This window comes from Peromyscus californicus, unplaced genomic scaffold (genome assembly GCF_007827085.1).
Source record: "Peromyscus californicus insignis strain IS unplaced genomic scaffold, ASM782708v3 Scaffold_2__1_contigs__length_46816999, whole genome shotgun sequence".
Classification (NCBI taxonomy): domain Eukaryota; kingdom Metazoa; phylum Chordata; class Mammalia; order Rodentia; family Cricetidae; genus Peromyscus; species Peromyscus californicus.
In genome coordinates this window covers 44,837,989-44,863,073 of record NW_026294540.1, presented here as the reverse complement: position 1 = coordinate 44,863,073, position 25,085 = coordinate 44,837,989, and the positions used below count along the sequence as shown (strand labels likewise).

At 38.6% G+C, this 25,085-nt stretch overlaps 1 protein-coding gene across 1 annotated transcript in view; it reads left to right on the top strand.

The window, feature by feature from the left end:
* The window catches only part of LOC128120570 (vomeronasal type-2 receptor 116-like), a 48,417-nt gene extending 23,983 nt beyond the window's left edge, over window positions 1-24,434 (top strand). Inside the window, exons 4-6 of the mRNA XM_052754730.1 lie at window positions 2,678-2,905; window positions 11,046-11,169; window positions 23,521-24,434. Of these exons, the coding sequence (XP_052610690.1) occupies window positions 2,678-2,905; window positions 11,046-11,169; window positions 23,521-24,434 (1,266 nt within the window). The remainder of the gene's footprint in view (window positions 1-2,677; window positions 2,906-11,045; window positions 11,170-23,520) is intronic.
* The last annotated feature ends 651 nt before the right edge of the window (window positions 24,435-25,085 follow it).

Sequence of the window (25,085 nt, the reverse complement as noted above, 5' to 3'; positions counted from 1 at the left end):
ATTAGGTAAGTTAGTGTGTCTCTTGTACAGATAACTGAATATCTAAAAAATGGTTCTTTATGAAACGAGTTGTCAATTAGTTAACACAATAATGAAACTCAGAACATGAATTATTAACCCATTGCATTAATTTAAATACATAATAAAATCAAGCGAGAGGGATGGCTCAGCAGTTAGGGGCACTTGATGCTCCTGCAGAGGACCAGAGTTTGGTGGTTAGCACCAACAGGCAGCTCACAGTTGTCTGTAACTCCAGTTCTAAGGAATGTGACAGACTCTTTGGCTCTCCTAAGGCATCAGGCATACAGTTTGTGAATACACATACATACACATATGTAGCTAGAGATTTCCTGCCTGGCCCACGGTCAGGGCAAATCTCTCTCACCCGCCAGTCCCACAGCCACTCAGACCCGACCAAGTAAACACAGAGACTTATATTGGTTACAAACTGTATGGCCGTGGCAGGCTTCTTGCTAACTGTTCTTACAGCTTAAATTAATCCATTTCCATTAATCTATACCTTGCCACATGGCTCGTGGCTTACCGGCATCTTCACATGCGGCTTGTCATCATGGCGGCTGGCAGTGTCTCCCTGACTCAGCCTTCCACTTCCCAGCTTTATTCTCCTCCTTGTCCCACCTACACTTCCTGCCTAGCCAATGGCCAATCAGTGTTTTATTTATTGACTAATCAGCAACACATTTGACATACAGAACATCCCACAGCTCTTCCCCCCCCTTTTTTTTTTCCAAAAGGAAGGTTTTAACCTTAACAAAGTAAAATTACATATAATTTGGGAATTTGGGCGTAGCTTCTCTTACTACTTCCTGCTGGAGGGGGGCGCTGTATCTTATGGGGACACAAAGAAAATTTAAGGATCATGGAGTAGTCCGTGAGGCTGTATCACCTGAGCCAGTTGCCTTGAAACCATTCTGGATGTTGGATCATCTGGGCCATGGTGTCATCGGAGACCTTTCAGGGGGTCTTCGCTGGTCAAACCTGATGTATCTTCATCTGGAACAAATCCATAGCCTTTGGCTTTCTGTGGGAACAAAAGCAGAGTCTCCTTTCCAAAACAACATATCCTTATATTCAAATTTTGAAGTCAAGGTACCCTTAAAATATACATTTTGGCATAACTCAATAGCTTTTACAATCAAATGTTTTTCTTCAGTTACGAATATCAAAGAGAACATAATCCAGATTTTCTGTGTGGTAGCCATCTTTATGTGGCTTATTTTTTTATATTAGCTTGAGCCTATTGCTTTGAACTGCAGCCTTCTAAGCCTGAAATGGCGCTGGCGCTGCTGTGGGATGTTCTGTATGTCAAATGTGTTGCTGATTAGTCAATAAATAAAACACTGATTGGCCATTGGCTAGGCAGGAAGTGTAGGTGGGACAAGGAGGAGAATAAAGCTGGGAAGTGGAAGGCTGAGTCAGGGAGACACTGCCAGCCGCCATGATGACAAGCCGCATGTGAAGATGCCGGTAAGCCACGAGCCATGTGGCAAGGTATAGATTAATGGAAATGGATTAATTTAAGCTGTAAGAACAGTTAGCAAGAAGCCTGCCACGGCCATACAGTTTGTAACCAATATAAGTCTCTGTGTTTACTTGGTCGGGACTGAGTGGCTGTGGGACTGGCGGGTGAGAGAGATTTGCCCTGACCGTGGGCCAAGCAGGAAAACTCTAGCTACACACATAGGCAATACACAGAATTAAAAATAATATAAATCTAGGGACCAGATATTGCTCTGAAGTCAAATGTAACTGCTGCTCTTGACAAGATGCAGGTTCAATTCCTAGTATCTACATAGCAGCTTACAAATGTCTGCAACTCCACTTCAACTGGATCCAGCACCCTCTTCTAGTCTTAACAGGCACCAGGAACATGTGTAGTGCACATACATATGTCCAGGAAGGAAATTCATACACAAAACAAAATAAATTAATATAAAAATATAAAGAAATCTTCTGAAAAATCTGGCTTAATCACAGAACATTTAGGTTTTAATTTTGACTCCAGTATTATTCTTATCAAAGTTGAAAGACAAAAATTATGACCCAAACTAAATAAAGGATTGGTGGCAAGCAGTGGATCTCTTTCCAATTTCCTTAAGTACAAATGGCATACAAAATTTCTGCATATTTAATATATATTTTCAATAATTTGGAATTTTGCATAAACCCCTGCTAATATTATCAAGTCCAGACACTCTCTCTATCTATATGTATACCTATCTACCTACCTAACCATACACACATAGGTTCATGGTGTGCCATAAAGAAGGTAAATATCTTAACACCTATAAACCAATAGACATAGTGTTGCTTCCCTTTTGCTCCAGATTCACTCAGAAAACATCTATATTTTCTAATTAGAGACATTTTTCTCTTGCCGGGGAGAGACACAGGGACTTATTCCCACTAAAACATGGTCCACCCTGCACTATGTTCCACCCCTTAGACAACATTTTTCTTTGTGTTCAGCTACTTCTACATTAATTTCATAGGGAGAAAAGTTCATCTCACTGGAACAAGTGGGGGAGAAAATTGCTCAAATGAAGCCTCTTCAAGAAGAAAGCCAGAGTAGGGAGAGAGAAAGAGGATTGCTCTTGGGGACCGTAAGTGAGAGATTTGTGTGCACTACTCATATCCAATTGCTGTCTCTCTCCAGCTTCATCCTTTTCTGAGAACAATTCAATTTACAAATGCTGCTGGAGACCAAATATGCTTTGATGAGGACAAGAATCATGTGGAAAAGTATGATGTACAAAATTTTATGGGACATACAAATCATTATTCATTTCTAGTTAAAGTAGGAGAGTTTGTCTCCAGGAGTCCACAAGATCAAGGCTTGTTCATCAATGAAGTTATGATCAAATGGCCAAGCAACTTCCATCAGGTCTGGCTGAATTTCAACATTTAATATGTAGACAAATATCTGCAACGATTTATGAGAATTGATTGTGTGATGTCTCTTTGAAATTTTAAATTTTTTTATACTCTAATTTCTTAGCTTCTGTTGTGAGCTTGTGTGTGAATTCTCATGCATGTCACTGCCTGTGCCCATTGAGGCCCCAGTCAGCACTGGTTACCTTCCTCAGTTTTTCTCCATTTTATTTTAAACATGGTCTCTCTCTGAAACCCTTGCTTTCTGATTTAGCTATGCTCAACTGGACAGTGACACCCAGATTGTCTCTCTGTCTCCATGACTGCCATATTGGGAATACAGGAATACAGTTCTAAACCTCATTTTTCTATACTTCCCTTCTGCATCATCGAATTCAGGACCTCATGCTTATATTGCAAATACATTAAGTACTGAGCCATCTCCTTAGTTCTATTTGATATCTTCAATTTAGAAATGAATCAATCTTTTGATTTTGACTTTGATATATATATATATACACATATATATATACATACACACACACACATATATATATATACATGTGCAAGTACATATACATATGCACACAAGCACACACATATTGATGGATAATGCTGGAGATAGAATTAGTTTAAATTGAAATTCAATTTGGGTGTGTTCATTCATGCTACAGTGAATGAATAAATCAGCATTCATGACTGTATATATGAGTGTGTGTTTCTGTGAGTATTCACATACATGCACACAATCATGTATATTTCCTTATATCTATGCATGCTGATGCTTAATTTTCCCTCAATTTAAGACAACTCATACTCAAACATGCCCACAGATTTTATAAAGAGGAAATAAATTACCAATGTTTATGCAATTTTTCATTATAACTGATGTTTGTGAGCTGCCTAGTTTGTATACTTGGAGCTGAACGCAGGTTTCTCTGTGAGAGCAGCCTGCACTCTGAACCACTGAGCCAGTTCTCCAGCCCCATGTACCTATTAATATGTAGATATTTATGAAACACACACTGACTTCCAATCATGGCAAGAAGCATGTCTAAGGGAAGGACAGAAATATATCTTTGCATTCACAATTTCCAAAAATGTTAATATTAAAGTTGTGTTAGAAATATAGTTGTTTTTTAATATATATTTTTTTTCTTTCTTTCTTCTTCTTTTTTATTATTCAGAAATTTTCTATTCATTTTACATACTAACCACAGATCCCCCTCTCCTCCCTCCTCTCGCCCCACAGCCTTCCCTCCTAACCACCCCCCATTCCTGCCTCCTCCAAGGCAAGCCCTCAAATGGGGAGTCAGAAGAGCCTGGCACATTCAGTAGAGACAGGTCCAAAGCCCTCCCCCTGCACCAAGGTTGTGTAAGGTGTTCTATCATAGGTACTGGGCTCCAAAAGGCCTGATCATGCACCGGGGATGGATCCTGATCCCACTGCCAGGCGTCCCCTTAAACAGTTCAATTAATTCAACTATCTCTCCTATGCAGAAGGCCTAGTGTGGTCCATGGGGGCTCCACAGCTATTAGTCCACAGTTCAAACTAGTTTAGTTTGGTTGTCTCTGTATGTTTTCCTGTCGTGATCTTGATGCTTCTTGCTCATAGAATTCCTCTTCTCTCTCATCAACTGGACTCCTAGAGCTTGGCCTGGTGCTTGGCTGTGAATCTCTGCATCTGCATCCATTAGTTACTGGATGAAGGTTCCCCAGTTTGTTCATGGAGATCTCATCTATTCCTCTTTCACAGGGTGATCCATGCATCCCTCTTAGGGTCCTCGTTATTAGCTAGCTTCTCTGGAGCTCTGGTTTGTAGTCTGGTTATCCTTTGCTTTACATCTAGTATCCACTGATGAGTGAGTACATATCATGTTTGTCCTTCTGAGTCTGGGTTACCTCACTCAGGGCAATATTTTCTAGTTCCATCCATTGCCTGCAAACCTCATGATGTAATTGATGTTTACTGCTGTGTAGTACTGCATTGTGTCTATGTGCCACATTTTATTTATCCATTCTTCAGTTGAGGGGCATCTAGGTTGTTTCCAGGTTCTGGCTATTATGAATAATGCTGCTATGAACATAGTTGAGAATGTGTCCTTGTGGTATGTGTGAGCATTCCTTGGGTACATGCCCAACAGTGGTATAGCTGGGTCTTGAGGAAGATTGATTCCCAATTTTCTGAGAAACTGCCATACTGATTTCCACAGTGGTTATATAAGTGGCATTCCCACCAGCAGTAGAGGAGTGTTCCATTTGCTCCATAACCTCTCCAACATAAGCTATTATCAGTGTTTTTTATCTTAGCCATTCTGACAGGTGTAAGATGGTTTTGATTTGCATTTCCCTGATGACTAATGATGTTGAACAATTCCTTAAATGTCTTTCATTCATTTGAGATACCTTGTCCTTTGCCCTACAAAACCTTTTCAGTTTCAGGAGGTCCCGTTAATTAATTGTTGCTCTCAGTGTCTGTGCTTCTGGTGTTATATTTAGGAAGTGGTCTCCTGTGCCAAAGCATTCAAGACTACTTGTTGTGGGAAAATGCCCTTGTATACTGGTTTAATAAAATGCTGATTGGCCAGTAACCAGGCAGGAAGTATAGGCAGTGTAAGCAGATGAGGAGAATTCTGGAAAGAGGAAGGGCTGAGTCAGGAGTTGCCAGCCAGACACAAAGGAAGCAAGATGACAAGGCAGAACTGAGAAAAGTTACCAAGCCACATGGTTAAACATAGATAAGAATTATAGGTTAATTTAAATGTAAGAGCTAGTCAGTAATAAGCCTGAGCATAGGCCAAGCAGTTATAATTAATATTAGCCTCTGTGTGTCTACTTGGGGGACATGAGTGGGAGAAATTTGTCCCTACCGCCAGTCAGTCAGGACACAGGAAAATTTACAACTACAACTACTTCCTACTTTTTCTTGTATCAAGTTCAGTGTAACTGGATTTATGTTGAGGTCTTTGATGCACTTGGAATTGAATTTTATGCATGGTGACACATATGGATCTATTTGTAATCTGTATATTGACATCCATTTATGCCAGCACCATTTGTTGAAGGTGCTTTCTTTTTTCCATTGTACAGCTTTGGCTTCTTTGTCAAAAATCAGATTTTTCATAGGTGTGCGGATTAATGTCAGGGTCTTCAATTTGATTCCATTAATCCACATGTCAATTTTTATGCCAGTACCAAGCTGTTTTTATTAATATAGCTCTATAGTAGAGTTTGAAGTCAAGGATCATGATGTCTCCAGAGGTTGCTTTATTGTACAGGATTCTTTCAGCTATCCTGGGTTTTTTGTTTTTCCAATTAAGTTGAGTTTTGTTCTTTCTAGGTCTGTGAAGAATTGTGTTGAGATTTTGGTGAGGATTGCATTGAATTTGTAGATTGCTTTTGGGAAGATTGTCATTTTTACTATGTTAATCCTATCTATCCATGAGCATGGGAGATATTTCCAATTTCTGATATCTTCTTCAATTTCTTTTTTCAGAGATTTAAAGTTTTTGTGATATAGGTCTTTTACTTGCTTAGTTAGAGTTACCCCAAGGTATTTTATATTATTTGTGACTATTGTAAAGGGTGATGTTTCTCTGATTTCTTTCTCAGACTATTTATCATTTGTATATAAAAGAGCTCCTGATTTTTTTTTGAGTTAATCTTGTATCTTGCCACATTACTGAAGGTTTATCGGCTGTAGGAGTTCCCTGGTAGATATTTTGGGTTCACTTATGTATACTATCATATCATATGAAAATAGTGGAAGTTTGACTTCTTCCTTTCCAATTTGTGTCCCCATTGATATCCTTTGTTGTCCTATTACTATAGGTAAAACTTTGAGTACTATGTTGAATACATATGGGGAGAGTGGACAGCATTGTCTTGTTCCTGATTTTAGTGGAATCACTTTGAGTTTCTCTCCATTTAATTTGATATTGACTGTCAGCATGCTGAAAATTGCCTTTATTATGTTTAGGTATGTTTCTTGTATTCCTGATCCCTCCAGGACCTTTATCATGAATTGGTGTTAGATTTTGTTGAAGGCTTTTTTAGTGTCCAATGAGATGATCATGTGTTTTTAGATTTTCATATGTGGAACCATCTTTGCATCCCTGGGATAAAGCCTACTTGGTCACGGTGGATAACTTTTTTGATGTGTTCTTGGATTTAGTTTTCCAATATTTTATTGAGTATATTTTTCATCAATGTTCATGAGGGAGATTGCTCTGTAATTCTCTTTCTTTGTTGTATCGTTGTGTGGTTGGGGTATCAGGCTAACTGTAGCCTCATAAAAGGAGTTTGGTAATGTTCCTTTTGTTTCTATCATGTGGAACAATTTGAAGAGTATTGGTATTAAATGTTCTTTGAAAATCTGGTAGAATTCTCCACTGAAACCATCTGGTCCTGGACTTTTTTTTTGGTTGGGAGACTTTATTTTGGAGATAGGATTTCTCTGTGTAGCTTTGGAGCCTGTCATGGAACTCACTCTGTAGTTCAGGCTGGCCTCAAACTCACAGAGTTTGCCTGTCTCTGCCTCCCGAATGTTGGGATTAAAGGCATGTGCCACCACACCCGGCCAGGTTGGGATACTTTCAATGATTGTTTGTATATCCTTAGGGGTTATAGAGGTATTTAAATTGTTTGTCTGGTCTTGATTTAACTTTGGTATGTGGTGCCTATCCAGAAAATTGTCCATTTCTTTTAGATTTTCCAATTTTGTGGAGTACAAGTTTTTGAAGTATGTGCTCGTGATTCTCTGGGTTTCCTCATTATCTGTTGTTATGTCTCCCTTTTCATTTTTGATTTTGTTAATTTGGATGCTCTCTCTCTCTGCGTTTTGGTTAGTCTGGATAAGGGTTTGTCTATCTTGTTGATTTTCTCAAAGAACTAACTCTGTCTTTCATTGATTCTTTGTATTGTTTTCTTTGTTTCTATTTTATTGATTTCAGCTCTCAATTTGATTATTTCCTGGCATCTATTCCTCCTGGGTGAATTTGCTTCTTTTTGCTCTAGAGCTTTCAGGTATTGTGTTAAGTCACTAATAAGAGATTTCTCTATCTTCTTTATGTGAGCATTTAGTGCTAGTGCTATGAATTTTCCTCTTAGCACTGCTTTAATGGTGTCCTATAAGTTTGGGTATGTAGTACATTCATTTTCATTGAATTCTAGCAAGTCTTTAATTTCTTTCCTATTTCTTCCTTGACCCAGTGGTGATTCAGTTGGACATTATTCAGTTTCCATGAGATTGTAGGCTTTCTGTAATTTTTGTTATTGAAATCTAGCTTTAAGCCATGGCAGTCTGAGAAAATACCTGAGGTTATTCTAATTTTTTTTTGTGTCTGTTGAGATTTGCTTTGTGACCAAGCATGTGGTTGATTTTAGAGAAGGTTCCATGGTGTGCTGAGAAGAAGGTACATTCTTTAGTGTTAGGGTGGAATGTTCTATAGAGATCTATTAAGTCCATTTGAGTCATAATATCTGTTAATTCCCTTATTTCTCTGTTAAGTTTCTGTCGGGCAGACCTGTCCATTGGTGAGAGTGGGGTGTTGCAGTCTCCCATTACTAGAGTGTGGGGATTGATGTGTGATTTATGTTTTAGTAATTTTTTTAAAACAAATGTGTGTGCTCTTGTATTTGGGGGCATTAATGTTCAGAATTGAGACTTCATCTTTGTGGATTTTCCAGTGATAAATATGTAATGTCTTTCCTGATCTCTTTAGTTTGAAGTCTACTTTATTAGATACTAGGATAGCTACACCAGCTTGCTTCTTAAGTCCATTTGACTGGAAAGTCTTTTCCCAGCCTTTTATTTTATTTATTATTCTGAGATAGTGTCTTCTTTGAAGTTGAGGTGTGTTTCTTATATGTAGCACAAGGATGGTTCCTGACTTCATATCCATTGTGTTATCCTATGTCTTTTTATAGGTGAATTAAGTCCATTGATATTAAGGGATATTAATGACCAGTGATTGTTAATTCCTGTGATCTTTTGGTGGTAGTGTGTGTGTATTTCTCTTCTTTGGGATTTACTGCTGCTGGATTAACTATTGCCTGTGTTTTGTGGATATATCTGACTTCCTTAGATTGACATTTTCCTTCTAGTGCTTTCTGTAGAACAGGATTTGTGGATAGGTATTGCTTAAATCTGGTTTTGTCTTGGAATGCCTTGTTCACTCCGTCTATGGTGATTGAAAGTTTTGCTGGTATATTAGTCTAGGCTGGCATCTATGGTATCTCTGTGTCTGCATTACATCTGTCCAGGACCTTCTGGCTTTCAAGGGCTCCATTGAGAAATCAGGTGTTATTCTGATGGGTTTGCCTTTACAAGCCACTTGGCCTTTTTCCTTTGCTGCTCTTAATATTCTTTCTCTGTTCTGTATGTTTAGTGGTTGAACTATTATGTGTTGAGGGTACTTTTTGTGGGTCTAGTCTGTTTGTGTTCTATAAGCTTCTTGTATCTTTGTAGGTATTTCCTTCTTTATGTTGGGAAAGTTTTCTTTCATGATTTTGTTGAGTGTATTTTCTGTGCCTTTGAGTTGGTATTCTTCTCCTTCTTCTATCCCTATAATTCTTAGGTTAGGACTTTTCATGATGGTTTAGATTTCCTGGACATTTTTGTGTTATGGCTTTGTTGGCTTTCATGTTGTCTTTGACTGAGGAATCTATTTCCTTTATCGTATCTTCAATGGCAGAGATTCTCTCTTCCATCCTTTATATTCTGATGTTTATGCTTGCATCTTTGTTTCCTGTTCATTTACTCAGATTTTCTACTTCCAGCATTCCCTCAGTTTGTGTCTTCTTTATTGTCTTTATTCCAGTTTTCAAATCTTGAACTGTTTCCTTCACCTGTTTAATTGCTTTTTATAGGTTTTCTCTAAGGGATTTATTGATTTCTTCCAATTTTTTGTTTATCTTTCCTCAATTTCTTTAAGGGAATTTTCATTTCCTCTTTAAAGACCTCTGTCATCTTCTTAAAATCATTTTTAAGGTCAATTTATTCTGCTTCTTCTGCATTGGGATGTTCAAGTCTTGCTGATGTAGAACCACTAGGTTCTGGTGTTGCCATATTGGTCTTTATATTGTTGACTGTATTTTCGCACTGGTGTCTACTCATCTCTTCCTCTACTTGGTGTAAGTGGTGTCTGTGTCTGAGGGAGACTCTCTTGGTTCACTTGATACTCTTGGTCCAATGGGAACTCTTTTTCTAATCAGAGCTCTTGGTCCAGTTGGTGCTGACGGACTCTGTGTCTCAGGGAACAGCTGTGGTTTCAAAGAGTGAGTGGGTTTAGGAGGTGGGGTGGGGCTTTTACTTATAGGGTCTAGTGGGGGATGGTGGTAGAATGACCTGCCTGCAAGAGACCTGTCTGCTTGCCTCAAACTGGGACTTCAATGAGTGGTGGTGTGGGGGTGCAGGAATGTGCCCCTGGGCCCAAAGCCTAGAGGTTGGGGTGATCGGTATGAGAACAAAGATTCACCTCTTAGTCTAATCTGCACTGTTAGACTCTCAGAAGTATAGTCATTAATTGATTAACTAAGAAGGCAATTGATAAAAATTCTAAGTGATGATGTCACTAATGTTTGGAAGAAAAAACATAGCACTATTCTGAATATAAGGAGTCAAGGATAAAAGTCACAATGATGGATCATAATTCAGTGTCTATAGACTATCAATATATCATGGTGTCAGGAGAAGCTGTGGCCATCCACCAATGGCTATACACTCTTTCATGAGAAATCTAAATGAGACTGAATGGTTGTGACTACAAGCTGGGAAGGTAAAGGTAGAAATGGAATTAGAAGTCTGACTGGGTTTATGTCTGACAACTCAGCTGTTCCATAATTCATACAAGGAAGGATTTTTGGCATGCTCTCTCACAGGAGAGAATATATAGATGTCCTACACATTTTACAAAAGCTAGCAAAAGTTAGTCACAATTGGGACACCATAAAGAAATTTTGAACTTTTAGCATCAGAAAGTGTGAGAATTTCAACTCTACATTCTACACTACCACATGGAGACTTCACAGTGACTCATAAATATGTACGATTTTCAGATTCTACTTGCTGTTTAAGTAGTTTAGCTTAAAAATATTTTAAGGCTGTGACTGATGCACATAATTATGATGATTTTTTTCTGTGTTGCCCTCAGACTCCTCAATCTGTATGTACACAGAGCTGTGGTCCAGGTTTCTGGAAAATTCTAGAAGACGAAAGACCGATCTGCTGTTTTTCTTGTGTGCTTTGTCCAGAGAGTTACATTTCCAACCAGACAGGTAGAGAATTAATATTTTCCTCAATCTGCTTGTGAATGTAGAAGGAGAAAACTGAGACATGACCTGGTGTTGTGATGCAGCACCGTTCTCCATATCTTTTTCACTCATCCCCATATTCATTAGTAATCACTGCTGATGCCACACAATGTGTGAACATTTGAGTGGCAGCCCTCACGTTATTGTGCCATCTGCATCTCCACTTCCAAAACTGCCTTTCATTACATGGTAGTTTCATCTCAGCTCTTGCAGTGATCCATGCTATGTACTGTCGGGCAATATGAGGTGTGCAAGTGTCCAGGATGCATGTGTATTCCTTGAATAAATGAATCCAATGATTCTTTCCTGAAAATAAGTCCTGGACAAGAACATATGAGGCTGTTTCCTAAATGTACCAAAAATAGAATTAATTTTCAACACTTACAGTTTTCATTTAGAATATCAAACATAGTATGAAAAACAAGTCTTTGTAAAGGAAGGCCCATCTGCCTGTAGATCTTTGTCTGGAATGGTGGTCAGCCCTGAGATCATATATACAGCTAATATTATATAGACATAACAGGAGGTATTTAGGAATACATGCATGCATGCATACACACAAATCAACAATTAATGAAACAAAGGAATAAATTTAATAGAAAACAAGACTATGTTGAGTCCAGGAGAGAGATTAGAGGAAAAATGAGAAGAGAGGTATTGAGGTAATTATATTACAATTTAAATAATGACAGATAACATAAGGAAAAATTGGTGAAAGTAAAATATGAAATTCTGATAATGATGACAATCTACTATTTAACTACTGGCTTCAATAAAACCAAAACTTAAGCAACTGTATAACAAATGGAATATGTTATCACAACAAATGAAAGTCAGGGAGATTAATTAAATAGAATTTAGTTTTCTAAGAGGTAATGTTACCATAGGTTAAATTATTGGTAGAGTGCCATGTGATTGTCATCATCATAAGGGCAGGATAACTGGAAATATCTAATTCCTTAGTGGATGTCTTCAGGTAAAGAAAAGGTTATTAAAATAACTCTTTCTGATTATTTTGATGTGTGTGTATATGTGTGCATGCATGTATGTGCCAAAGCTCACATGTGGAGGACACAGGACACTTTTGTGGAGCTGGGGCATCTTCCTTGACTTTGGCATGTGTTTAGAATTCCAATTCAGGTTATCAGGTTTGCATGGTAAGCCCTTTTCTCCACAGAGTTATATATTATACTAACTCCTACCCTGATTCTTAGAGCAATTGCTACATAAAGCATTTGTTTTTTGTTTCCTTTACTTTTGATTTTGAAATTATAAAGAAATTGTGTTATTTCTCTTTCTTTTCCTTGATGTGAAAGGTGTCATATATACCTCATTACTCTCTTTCACATTAACAGCCTCTTTTTCATTGATTGGGTTATAATCATGTATGTATTCATATGAATTACTAATATAACTGGATTGTTCTGTATGATATTACTTGCATATATATTCTTAGGATTGATCATTTTGTATGGAGTGAGAAATTGTGCTCTTCCCTGGGGGAGACCATTTCTCCTGCTTCTCAACATTTTGTGGTTGCATCCTGTTCTTTAGGTAGGGTTGGGGCATTGTGGTCATTCTCCTGAATACTTTGGCATGTCTGCTGCTGTTATCCCTGGTCAGTTCCACATGTCTAGGTGGTCATGTTGGTAGGACTTATGGGTTTAGCTTATGATGTTACTAGGAGACAAAATCTCACAGAAAAATCCATGAACTTTCAATTCTTACCATCTTTCCACACCCTAATCTGAAAATGTTCTGTGAGCCTTGGTTTGGGAATGGTATTGGAGATTTATCCACTGGAGATGGCCTCCACAAATCTGCATTTGATTGGTCCATAATGTCCTCATCTGTTGTGAAGAGAAGTTTTCTTGCTGGGGGTGTGTGTGGTGAAGACTGCCATTATCTGTGGGTATCAGGACAAACATTTACAGATTGTTGTTACAGATTATGCTAGTTTAGTAAATTAGTAATAATCATGACTTCACTATCACTGAGTACTTAGGTTTCAGGCATAGGAATGGTTTCTTTATTGTTGAGTGGATCTTGAGTCCTATTTAAAGAACTGTTGATTGCTTTCAAGGTATGCAGGCCACTACCGCACCCTTAGGGTTTTGTGTTATGCTGGTCATTGATATGGCTCTTAGTAGACATTGCAGGCTAGGGACTGTTGGTTGTCTCCATCATTTGGAAGCTTGCATGATGTCTTCTGGTATTGTGAAACCAGTTCTCAGGGAAAGGGCATTCATATAAGTTCCACCTCAAGGGTCTCTGGGCTGTGTTTCTGAAGTTCATGGTGTCGTCAGCAGTAGGCACTTACTTTTCAACTCTGCAGGATAAACAAGGGCAACAACGATAGGCGGTATGCTTTGGGAAGCCCTTCACCAACCCTGGACAACAACTCCAAAGGAAGCTTCTCATGTCTGGTGTTGGGCTTGTGTTCATAGTGTTGGACTTGGAGGGAGGTGCATCAGCCCAGAGGAGAAAGGTTTACTAGAACTATACGTAACAGTATAAAGAGAATTAATGGGATTATAGAGTTTTTCTAGGTATAGTAATGTTATGAGTCTTTGTGGTTTTCAGACATCCTTATTGATATTTTACCACCTCCCTCCCTCACCTGTATTTATCTCCCTCTTACCTCCATAATTAGAGTCTCCCTCTTTTGCATTTCCCCTTCTGATCATTCCTTCTCTGCTATTCCATTCTGTTATTCCCCAGCTCCCATCTTGGTCCTGCTCAGTTTCCTGTCTTCTGCAGTTTCTCCAAGACAAGTACTCACATCTGAAGATTTGGAGCTAGGAGTCTCAGATGAGAAAGAACACGTCAGGGTGTGTCAGGGTTTTTTGACTCAATGTAATCTTTTCTAGTTCCACCCACATATCCAATGTTTATGATTTCATTTTTCTCTATACTCAAATGGTTTTCCATGGATTATGTGTATCACAGTTTTATTATCCTCTAGTCAGTTCTAGATTATTTGATGTTTTTCTATTTCCTAACTGCTGTAAACAAAGCCGCATTGCACATGCAGAGCAGATACCTGTGCAGCAGGATGTGGAGTCCTAGGGACGTAAGACAAGGAGTGGTACTGCAGGGTCATGGGGCAGAATTACTTTTCCCCATGGTGATTTCCACAGTGGCTGCCCCAGCTACAATCCCACCATAAATGAAGGAGGTTTTCTTTCTGCTCTGTGTCACTCAAGCCCTTGTCAGTTATTCTGTGGATCTTTATATTCTGCCTTGGGTAACATGAAATCTAAAGTTGTTTTCATTTATGTTTCCATAATTGCTAAGGATGACAAACTTTTGTGAATTATTTTTTAGTCATTTTATTTTCAACTGAAACCTTCTTTTCAGTCCTGAGGATCATTTCTTATAGAATAGGTCATTTGTTTTTTAAGACTTTGTTTTTCTGACATCTTTGTATATTCTGGATATCAATTCACTGTCAGATATACACCTAGTAAAGAATCTCTCCCATTCTGCAGGCTTTATCCCCACTCAGTTGATTGTTTCTTTGGCTGTAAAGAGGCATTTTATTTCATGAAGTCCTACTTCTTAGTCAAATGGAGTTCTATTCAGAAAGTCTTTTCCTAAACCTGGATCATCTTCCAAAAATTTCAGTGTTCCTGTTTTCAGGTTCAGGTCTTTGATCTTTTGGAGTTAGAATTTGTGAAGGTGCTAGATATGGCTGTAATTTCATTGTTCTTCATGTGGAACTTCAGTTTTTCGAAGAACATGTCTTCATGATGCTTTAAATTCTCTATCTTGTTTTTAGTGTCTTTCTTGAATATTAAATGATTAATCTAACACGTGCTCAAGTTTGTGTTTTGGATTTATGCATTGGTCTACAGGTATATTTTTCTGGCAGTGCCATATTATTTTGGTGTTTTTTTTTATTGTGCCTCTATAATATATCATAAAATTCAGAATGGTAATCCTACTTTCATAGTTATTTTTTATTCAGTATTGTTTTGGTCTCCTTGGTGTATTGAATTTTGGTACAGTCTTTTTCTATCTGCAACGAATTAGATCAAGATTTTGCTTGGGTTTGCATCGAATTTATAAATAGCTTTTTTGGTACAATGATCATTTTCATAAAGTTAATTCTATCAATCTGTGAACACAACATGGTATGTTTTTTCATTTTCTACTGTCTTTTCCTGGTTTCTTCAGAGGTTTAAAATTCTCCTGTCAAAGCTCTTTGCTTCCTTGCTTAGATTTATTCCTAAAAAATTTATTTTCTTTAGGAAAATTGTGAATGGGAGTCTGTTCATGATCTCCTTTCTATGTTTGTTTTTAGTGTATAATAAAGGACATTGATTTGGGCAAGAAGATTCTGTATCCTGTGAGATGGCTGTATTTGTTAATCATTTCAAGAATTTTTGTAGTATATTTTTGGGAGATCTCTAGTGTATGATACCATATCATCTGACTTCTTTCTCTATTTGTATTCTTTTAATTTACTTTTTTTGCCTTATTGCTCCAGCTAATACTTTGAAAACAATATTGAAATGGAGTGGGAGTGGTGGACTGAGTTGTCTAATTTCTTACTTCAGTGGAATTGTTTTAAGCTTAGTTCTCCATTGAGAATGATATTGCCTGTGGGTTTCTTATATATTACTTTTATTGTGTTGAGGCATGTTCCCTCTTTCTGTATATTGTCTAGAACATTTATGATAAAGGCAGTTGAATTCTGTCCCCTTTTTTTCATCTATTGAGATGTAACTGTGTCTTTTGTCTATACAACCATTTATGTGGATTTTACACTTATTGAGTTGAATATGTTGAACTATTCCTGCATTTCAATGATAAGGCCATCTTAGTCCTGGTGTAAGTAGTTTTGATGTGAGTCTGTATTCTATTTGCAACCATTTTATTGAATCTTTGTTTATCAGGGATAATGGCATGTAGTTTTCTTGTTTTTGTTGTGGCATTACCTGGTTTTGGTATTAGAATGAAAATGGCTGTCTAAGGGAGCTTGGAAATGATCCTTCTCTTCTATTTTTTAAATATTTTAAGAAGGTCTGATTGTACATCTTCTTTGAATGTCTGGTGGAATTCTGCTGTGAGTTCATCTGGACCTGGACATTTTTATAGCTGGAAGGCATTTATTGGTGTTTCAAACTTCTATGTATTATGTGTTTGTTTAGCTTGTTGACTTGGTGTTTTAATTTTTATGGTTTGGCCAAATCTAGAAACTTATCCATTTCATATAGGTTTTCAAGAACACTGGAATACAGGTTTTCTTTTCCTTTTAAAAACAGTCCATTTACAATAGTCTATGCTTCTTGGTGTTTGTTGTAATATTTCCCTGTCATTTCTGATTTTTTTCATCTGACTTCTCTATCTCTTTCTTTGGGTTACTTGAGCCAAGTGTCTGTCCTTATTGTTTATCTCCTCAAAGAGTCAGTTCTAAGGTTGGTTGCTTCTTGTACTGTTTTCTTTGTTTCTATTTCATTGATTTCTGCTCTGATTTTATTATTTCTTGCCATTATTTTGGTTTGTGTTTGCATTTTTTTGTTTTTCCAAATTTTGAGTTGCATCATTAAGCCATCCACTTGTGTTCCATCTGATAACTTTTTTTTTAAATTTTTTTTATTTTTATTTTAATTTATTTTGCAATACAATTCAGTTCTACATATCAGCCATGGATTCCCTTGTTCTCCCCCCTCCCGTCCCCCTCACCTTCCCCCCAACTTCCCCCCATTCCATCTCCTCCAGGGCAAAGCCTTCCCCACAGACTGAGGTCAACCTGTTAGACTCAGTCCAGGTAGGTCTAGTCTCCTCCTCCCAGGCCGAGCCAAACAATCCTGCATAGGCCCCAGGTTTCAAACAGCCAACTCATGCAATGAGCACAAGATCTGGTCCCACTGCCTGGATGCCTCCCAAACAGATCAAGCCAATCAACTGTCTCACCCATTCGGAGGGCCTGATCCAGTGGGGACCCCTCAGCCATTGGTTCATAGTTCATGTGTTTCCATTCATTTGGCTATTTGTCCCTGTGGTTCATCCAATCTTGGTCTCAACAATTCTCGCTCATATAAACCCTCCTCATGCTCACTAATTGGACTCTCAGAGATCCACCCAGGGCCTAGTCATGGATCTCTGCATCCAGATCCCTCAGTAGTTGGATGAGGTTTCTAGCACAACAATTAGGGTGTTTGGCCATCCCATCGCCAGAGTAGGTCAGTTCGGGCTGTCTCTCGACCATTGCCAGCAGTCTGTTGTGGGGGTATCTTTGTGGATTTCTGTGGGCCTCTCTAGCACTTTGCTTCTTCCTATTCTCATGTGGTCTTCATTTACCATGGTCTCCTATTCCTTGTTCTCCCTCTCTGTTGTTGATCCAGCTGGGATCTCCCGCTCCCAGAAGCTCTCTTTCCCTCGACCCTCGCCTTTCATTACCCCCACTCATGTCCAGGCTGTTCATGTAGATCTCATTCCATTTCTCTGTCATTGGGCGATCCCTGTGTCTTTCTTGGGGTCCTTACGCCTGTCAGAATGGCTAAGATCAAAAACACTGAAGACACCTTATGCTGGAGAGGATGTGGAGCTAGGGGAACTCTCCTCCACTGCTGGTGGGAATGCAAGCTTGTACAACCACTTTGGAAATCAATATGGCGCTTTCTTAGAAAATTGGGAATCCATCTCCCGCAAGATCCAGCTATACCACTCTTGGGCATATACCCAAGGAATGCTCAACCACACCATAAGAGCACTTGTTCAGCTATGTTCATATCAGCATTGTTTGTAATAGCCAGAACATGGAAACAACCTAGATGCCCTTCAACTGAAGAATGGATAAACAAAATGTGGTACATATACACAATGGAATACTACTCAGCAGAGAAAAACAATGACATCATGAGGTTTGCAGACAAATGGATGGATCTAGAAAAAATCATCCTGAGTGAGGTAACCCAGACTCAGAAAGACAAACATGGTATTTACTCACTCATAGCAGGATACTAGACATGAAACAAGGATAACTTGTCTGCTACTCACATCACCAGGGAGGCTACCTGATAACTTTTAATGTATGCACTTAGAGCTGGCTGTAAATTTCGTTTGTAAAACACCTATCAATGTATCCCAGAAGTTTTGTTGTTTTGTATTTTCATTTTCATTTAGTTCCAGGAAATTTTTTTACTGTTTTTTTGAGACAGGGTTTCTCTATGTATCTTTGCACCTTTCCTGGAACTCACTCTGTTGCCCAGGCTGGCCTTGAACTCACAGAGATCCACCTGCCTCTGCCTCCTGAGAGCTGGGATTAAAGGTGTGTGCCACTGCTGCCCAGCTAGTTCCAGGAAATTTTTTATTTCTGTCTTGATTTCTTCTTTGACTCATTCATTATTAAGTACTGAGTTGTTTTATCTCCAAGGAGCCTGTGTATTTACTAGAGACATATTTGCTGTCAAGTTTAAGTTTTCTTGTATTGGGATAAGATAGGACAGGTATTTCAATCTTTTTGAATTTGTAAGTATCTGTTTTGTGTTCCATGATTTGGGTTATTTTTGAAGAGCTCCCGTATTTTAAAGAGTAGAATAAATTTTCTTTGCAGTGTGTGGGGGATACTATGTAGATATCTGTTGAGTCCAGGAGATTTGAGATGTGACCTAATTCTGATATATTTCTCTTTATTTTTCCCAGATGCCCTGGCTCTTGGAGATAGTGGGCTTTTGAATTCACACACTATTAGTAGATTGTTGTTACTGTATCACTAAACACAGTAGTACAATTTTTAGAAAATTAGCTGCCCCAGAATTGAATGCATAAACGTGTATAGTTGTAATGTCTTTTTTTATTAACTCTTCCCTGGATTAGAATGAAGTTTCCTGTTTTACTTTTTCTAATTAGTTTTAAATTAAACCTACTTTGCCAGATGTTATGGTAGGTATACATGCTTGCTTCCTGAATGTATGAAACTGGAGTATTTTGTCTATTGTTTTATTCTAAGATGGTGTTTATCTTTAAAATCAAGTATTTTTTTTTTTTTTTTGTTGGTTTTTCGAGACAGGGTTTCTCTGTGTAGCTTTGCGCCTTTCCTGGAACTCACTTGGTAGTCCAGGCTGGCCTTGAACTCACAGAGATCCGCCTGGCTCTGCCTCCCGAGTGCTGGGATTAAAGGCGTGCGCCACCACCGCCCGGCTAATCAAGTATTTTTCTTGAAGAGAACAGGCAGATGAATTTTGTTTTATGATCCATTCAGCTAGTCCACATTTTTTTTTTTTTTTTTTTTGGTTTTTCGAGACAGGGTTTCTCTGTGTAGCTTTGCGCCTTTCCTGGAACTCGCTTTGGAGACCAGGCTGGCCTCGAACTCACAGAGATCTGCCTGGCTCTGCCTCCCGAGTGCTGGGATTAAAGGCGTGCGCCACCACCGCCCGGCCTTAGTCCACATTTTTAAATGAGAAATTGAGGCCATTGATATTTAAGATATTATAGAAACTTGTGTTATTTGTGGTCACTGTGCTGTTGAAATTTGTTGTTTTCTGTGGTCTCAGTGGTGTTTTATGTTGTAATAATTATGTCTTCTTTCTTTCTACCATCGCTCTGCTATGGTCATTGCTTTCTTCAGTCTCAAATATTATTTCCTATGTTTTCTTTAGTTCTGGTTTGATGGATATGATTTTGTAGGCTGTTTATGTCTTAGAAAGTTTATATTTTTCCTTCAGTAGGGCAGATAATTTGCTGGGTACATTTCTCTAGGCTGGCCAACATAGTCTTTCAGGACTTGACATGCTTTGCTCTAGGCTTTTCTGGCTCCCATGGATTCCCTTTAGAAATCAGCTTCTAATCTCTTGGATTTTCATTTATATTTGCCTTGTGTTTTGTTTTCTCTTGTAGCTTTTAACATACCTTCTTATTAAGTTTTTTTAAGTGATAATTAAAATTTATTCTAAAATATTTTTCTTTGCTAGTGTTTTAGTAATGATATGCTGTAGGGGTTTTCTTTTCTGGTTTTGTCTATGGGTGTACTCTGTGCCTCTTCTTTATATTTGGATGTATCTTGCCATCTACTCCTCTTGGTTAGGCCTTCTTCTCTTTGTCCTATAGCTTTCAACTGTGTTGCTAAGTCTCTGGTATGAAAATTCTCTAATTTCTTTATGCAGGCACTTGGTGATATGAATTTTTCTCTTAGTACTGCTTTCTTTGTGTCCATTCAGTTTACCTATGTTGTGTGTTCATTTTCATTGAATTCTAGGAAGGCTTTAATTTCTTTCTTTCTTTCTTCCTTGACCTAGTGGTCATCTTTAGCGAACTGTTCAGTTTCCCTACGTTTGCAGTCTTTATCTTGCTTAATCCATGGTGGTCTGATAGGATACGGAAGGTTATTTCAATATTTTTATAGCTATGGAGATTTGTCTTGTGCCCAATTATATGGTCAATTTTGGAGAAGGTTCTATGAGGTGGTGAGAAGATATATTCTTTTGTGTTTGGGTGAAATGTTTTGTAGATACCTGATAGGTCCATTTGTGTCATAATGTCTGTTAATTCCATTATTTCTTTGTTTAGTTTCTATCTGGATGGCCTATCTAATGGCAAGAGTGTGGTGTTGAAGTTTCCCACTATTAATGTGTGAGGTTCGATGTGTGATGTAAGCTTTAGAAATGTTTCTTTCACAAATGCCACAAATGTGCATTTGAGGCATAAATATTTAAAATTGAGATGTCATCCTGGTGGATTTTTCCAATTAAGAACTTCCTTCTCCATCTCTTTTGATTCACTTTGTTTTGAGCCTATGCTGTTACATATTAAGATAGTTACACTAGCATGCTTCTTAGGTCTATTTGATTGGAAAATCTTTTTTTTCAAACATTTACTCAGAGGTGATATCTACCTTTAATGTTGAGGTATGTTTCTTGTATACAACAGAAGGATGGATCCTCTTTTTTATCCATTCTGATGGATGGATACAAAACACAGCGTGTTTTTATTGAGGAATGGAGTCCATTGATGTTGAGAGATATTAATAACCAGTGATTGTAATTGTTGTTATTATGTTGTTGGTGCTGGTGATAGTTGTGTGTGTGTGTGTGTGTGTGTGTGTGTGTGTGTGTGTGTGTGTGTGTGTGTGTGTTTTCCTTCTTTTGATTGTGTTGACGAAAGATTAACTATTGCTAGTATATTTGTGGGTATTATATGACTTCCTTGGGTTAGAGTTTTCCTTTGAGTACTTTCTATAGGACTGAATTTGTGGGTAGGTATTATTTAAATTTCACTTTTGGTTTTTCTATCTATGGTGATAGAAGGTTTCACTGGGTGTATTAGTCTGGGCTATCATGTGTTGTCTCTTAAATTCTGTGGTTTGGAATCTCTGTTGAGAAGTCGTGTGTGATTGTTATAGGTCAGCCTTTATATTTTACTTGGCCTTTTTTCCCTTGCAGCTTTTAGTAGTCTTCCTTTGTTCTGGACATGTAGTGTTTTGATTATTATGTGACATGAGGACTTTCTTTTCTGATGGAATCTATTTGTTGTGTGTTTTTTCTAAGCTTCATGTACCTTTAGAGGCATGTCCTTCTTTAAGTAATGGAAATTTTCTTCTATGATTTTATTAAATGTATTTTCTGGGTTTTTATGCTGGGATTCTTCTCCTTTTTCTTTTCTGATTATTACTAGATTTGGTCATTTCACAGTGTCCCAGATTTCCTTGATGTTTTGTGTTAAGAGTTTTTTAGATTGGAAGCCGGGCGGTGGTGGCGCACGCCTTTAATCCCAGCACTCGGGAGGCAGAGCCAGGTGGATCTCTGTGAGTTCGAGGCCAGCCTGGTCTCCAAAGCGAGTTCCAGGAAAGGCGCAAAGCTACACAGAGAAACCCTGTCTCGAAAAACCAAAAAAAAAAAAAAAAAAAAAAAAAAAAAAAAAAAAAAAAAAAAGAGTTTTTTAGATTGAGTATTTTCTTTGCCCAATGAAACTACTTCTTTTGCATTCAATATCTTGTATTTCTTGCATTCTATTGGTGCTGCTTGTATCTGTAGTTCACGTTTGCTCACTCAGATTGTTCTTTTTCTTGAAATTATTAAGTGTGTGTTTTTGCTATTGCTTCTATTTCAATTTTCATGCCATGGATACTTTTCTCCACCTGCTTGTTTTATTCTTGGCTTTCTTGACATTCTTTAAGGGATTTGTTCATTTCATTTTATTTTTCAATTAGCTTTTCATCAATTTATTTAAAGGAGTTTTCATTTCTTCCTTAAGGACTTCTATCGTATTCAATAAAGTTGTTTCAAGGTAATTTTCTTTTGCTTTGGCAATGTTGAAATATTCAGGTCTTGATATCACAGGATGGATGGGCTCTTGTGGGGTCATATTCCTCTAGCTGTTGTTTATTGTATTTTTTCACTGGCATTTAGGCATCTGGGTTTGGAATGATTAGTTCTAGTCCCTGAATTCAAAGTTTCTCTTCATTCATTGGGTGTTTTCTTTCTCGGTTTCTGTTTGCTCTTTAGTTTTCTAGTCTTTGTGGCCTGGATTTCTGGCAGCTGGTCTGACCTCTAGTCTAGTTGGGAATCCCTGTTCAAGTTGGAAGTTGTCCGTCTGGCTGTTAGCTAGGCCTTTGTTGTAGCAGGGGATCACTGTTCTGACTGGTTTGGCCTGCAATGTGATGGGGAATATCTTTCTGTATGCTGTGAATGTGTTGCTCTGATTGGTTGATAAATAAAATACTGATTGGCCAGTAGCCAGGCAGGAAGTATAGGCAGGATAAACTAAGAAGAATTCTAGGAAGAGGAAGGCTGAGTCAGCAGAAGTCAGCCCACAGTCCAGGGAGCATACAGGAAAAGCCACGGAACATGTGGCAACATGTAGATTAACAAGAATGGGCTGAGTCTAAGTGTAAGAGCTAGTCAATGGTAGGCCTGAGTTAATGGCCATACAGTTATAAAATATAAGCCTCTGTGTGTTTACTTGGGGGACACAAGTGGGAGAGATTTGTCCCTACCACCAGCAGGCTGGAACAAACACAAAAACTTTCTGACTTCACACCTGAGCAGTTGAAGTCTGATCAAGCTGGTGTGGCTTAAGTTTAGAACTCTTTAAAGGATTACTTGACAGTTTTACTTCAATTGAAAAAGCAGATTACAAATTTATTTTCATTGTCTTTGACAAAGAAGAACAAACTTGTCAGCCCATGGCGTATCATGAGGTATTCATGGCAGACATTAGGAAGAGGATGTCTAAAGAGGTAGTGTCCTTCTTGACATGATAGTAAGGCAGAATGAACAAGGCTACACACAACCTCAGTGATATTCATGGCTGAAGTACAAAATGAAAATAATTGTAGAAGCTTAAATGTTGATTCATTTCTTCCCATAGATCAGGAGGAGTGCATCCCTTGCCCACTTCAAGAGTATTCAAATCCTGAAAGAACCAACTGCCTTCCCAAGTCAGTGACATTTCTGTCCTTTGAGGATTCTCTGGGCATGGCTCTGGCCTGCACAGCTCTGTGCTTCTCTGTCAGCACAGCTGTAGTTTTGGGGACCTTTCTCAAACATCAAGACTCACCCATTGTTAAGGCCAATAACCGGACGCTCAGCTTCATCCTGCTCATCTCCCTCCTCCTCTGCTTTCTATTTTCCTTTCTCTTCATTGGCCACCCAAGCACAGCCTCCTGCATATTGCAGCAAATTACATTTGCACTTGTGTTCACTCTGGCTCTTTCCACTGTTTTGGCCAAAACTATAACTGTAATTCTGGTCTTTAGAGCCCTGAAACCAGGAAGGACAATGAGAAGGCTGCTTGTCTCAGGCATCCATAACTCTGTCATCCCCATCTGTGTCCTGATCCAGCTTATTCTTCTTGGAGTCTGGCTGGGAACCTCGCCTCCCTATATTGAGGCAGATGCACACTCTGAACATAGTCACATCATCATTTTGTGCAACAAGGGCTCACTTACTGCTTTCTACTGTGTGCTGGGATACTTGGGGATCCTGGCCCTAGGGAGCTTCACTCTGGCTTTCCTGGCCAGGAACCTGCCTGACACATTCAATGAAGCCAAGTTCCTGACATTCAGCATGCTGGTGTTCTGCAGTGTCTGGGTCACCTTCCTCCCTGTCTACCACAGCACCAAGGACAAGGCCATGGTGGCTGTGGAGGTCTTCTCCATCTTGGCCTCCAGTGCAGGGCTGCTAGGATGCATCTTTTTCCCAAAGTGCTACATTATTCTTGTTAAACCTGATGAGAACTCTTTGAAATATTTTAAGAACAAAACACAATCTAGAAAAAATTGATTGTTTTGATGAATTGAGTCTTTCTCATAAAATCTTTTAATTTAGTATAGTAATAATTGAACTTACTTAACTTTTCAGTGAGATTTTCTTAAATATATATTTAAACAAAATAGAAGAGTCCTTCACTGTGTCTCACATACAGACAATCTATTTCCAAATAGAAGCTACTGCTGAAAATTCAATTTATTTAGGTATTCTTGTTAGTTAAAATTTGTGGGCAATAGATATGTTCAAAGTTCAATTATGGCCAAGAGAACAGCCCCCTGCAACACCACTGAAAACCAGAGCCACAAACACACCCTGCACCAATTGGGAACAGGTAAAGCCTCATCTCTGAACTGGGCAGACCAGGTCCCTAGTTCCTAGGCCCTGGGGGGAACACCCTATGCTCTTCCACCAAGCCATTGGAACCCCAGGGACTAGCCAGCAGCCCCTTCCCCCACCTCCTTGCGAAGAAAACCTCCCACTGTGACAACAGTGAAAAACAGAGACATAAGCCCACCTTGCACCTATTGGGAACAGAAAACAGGTCCCACCCTGCACTCATTGGAAATAGCTGCTCCTTGAGGCAGAGCCCACTGGTGCCCATTGGACTAAGTTCTGCTCCCTGAGACACAGAATCCATCAGCACAGATTGGACCAAGAGCCTGG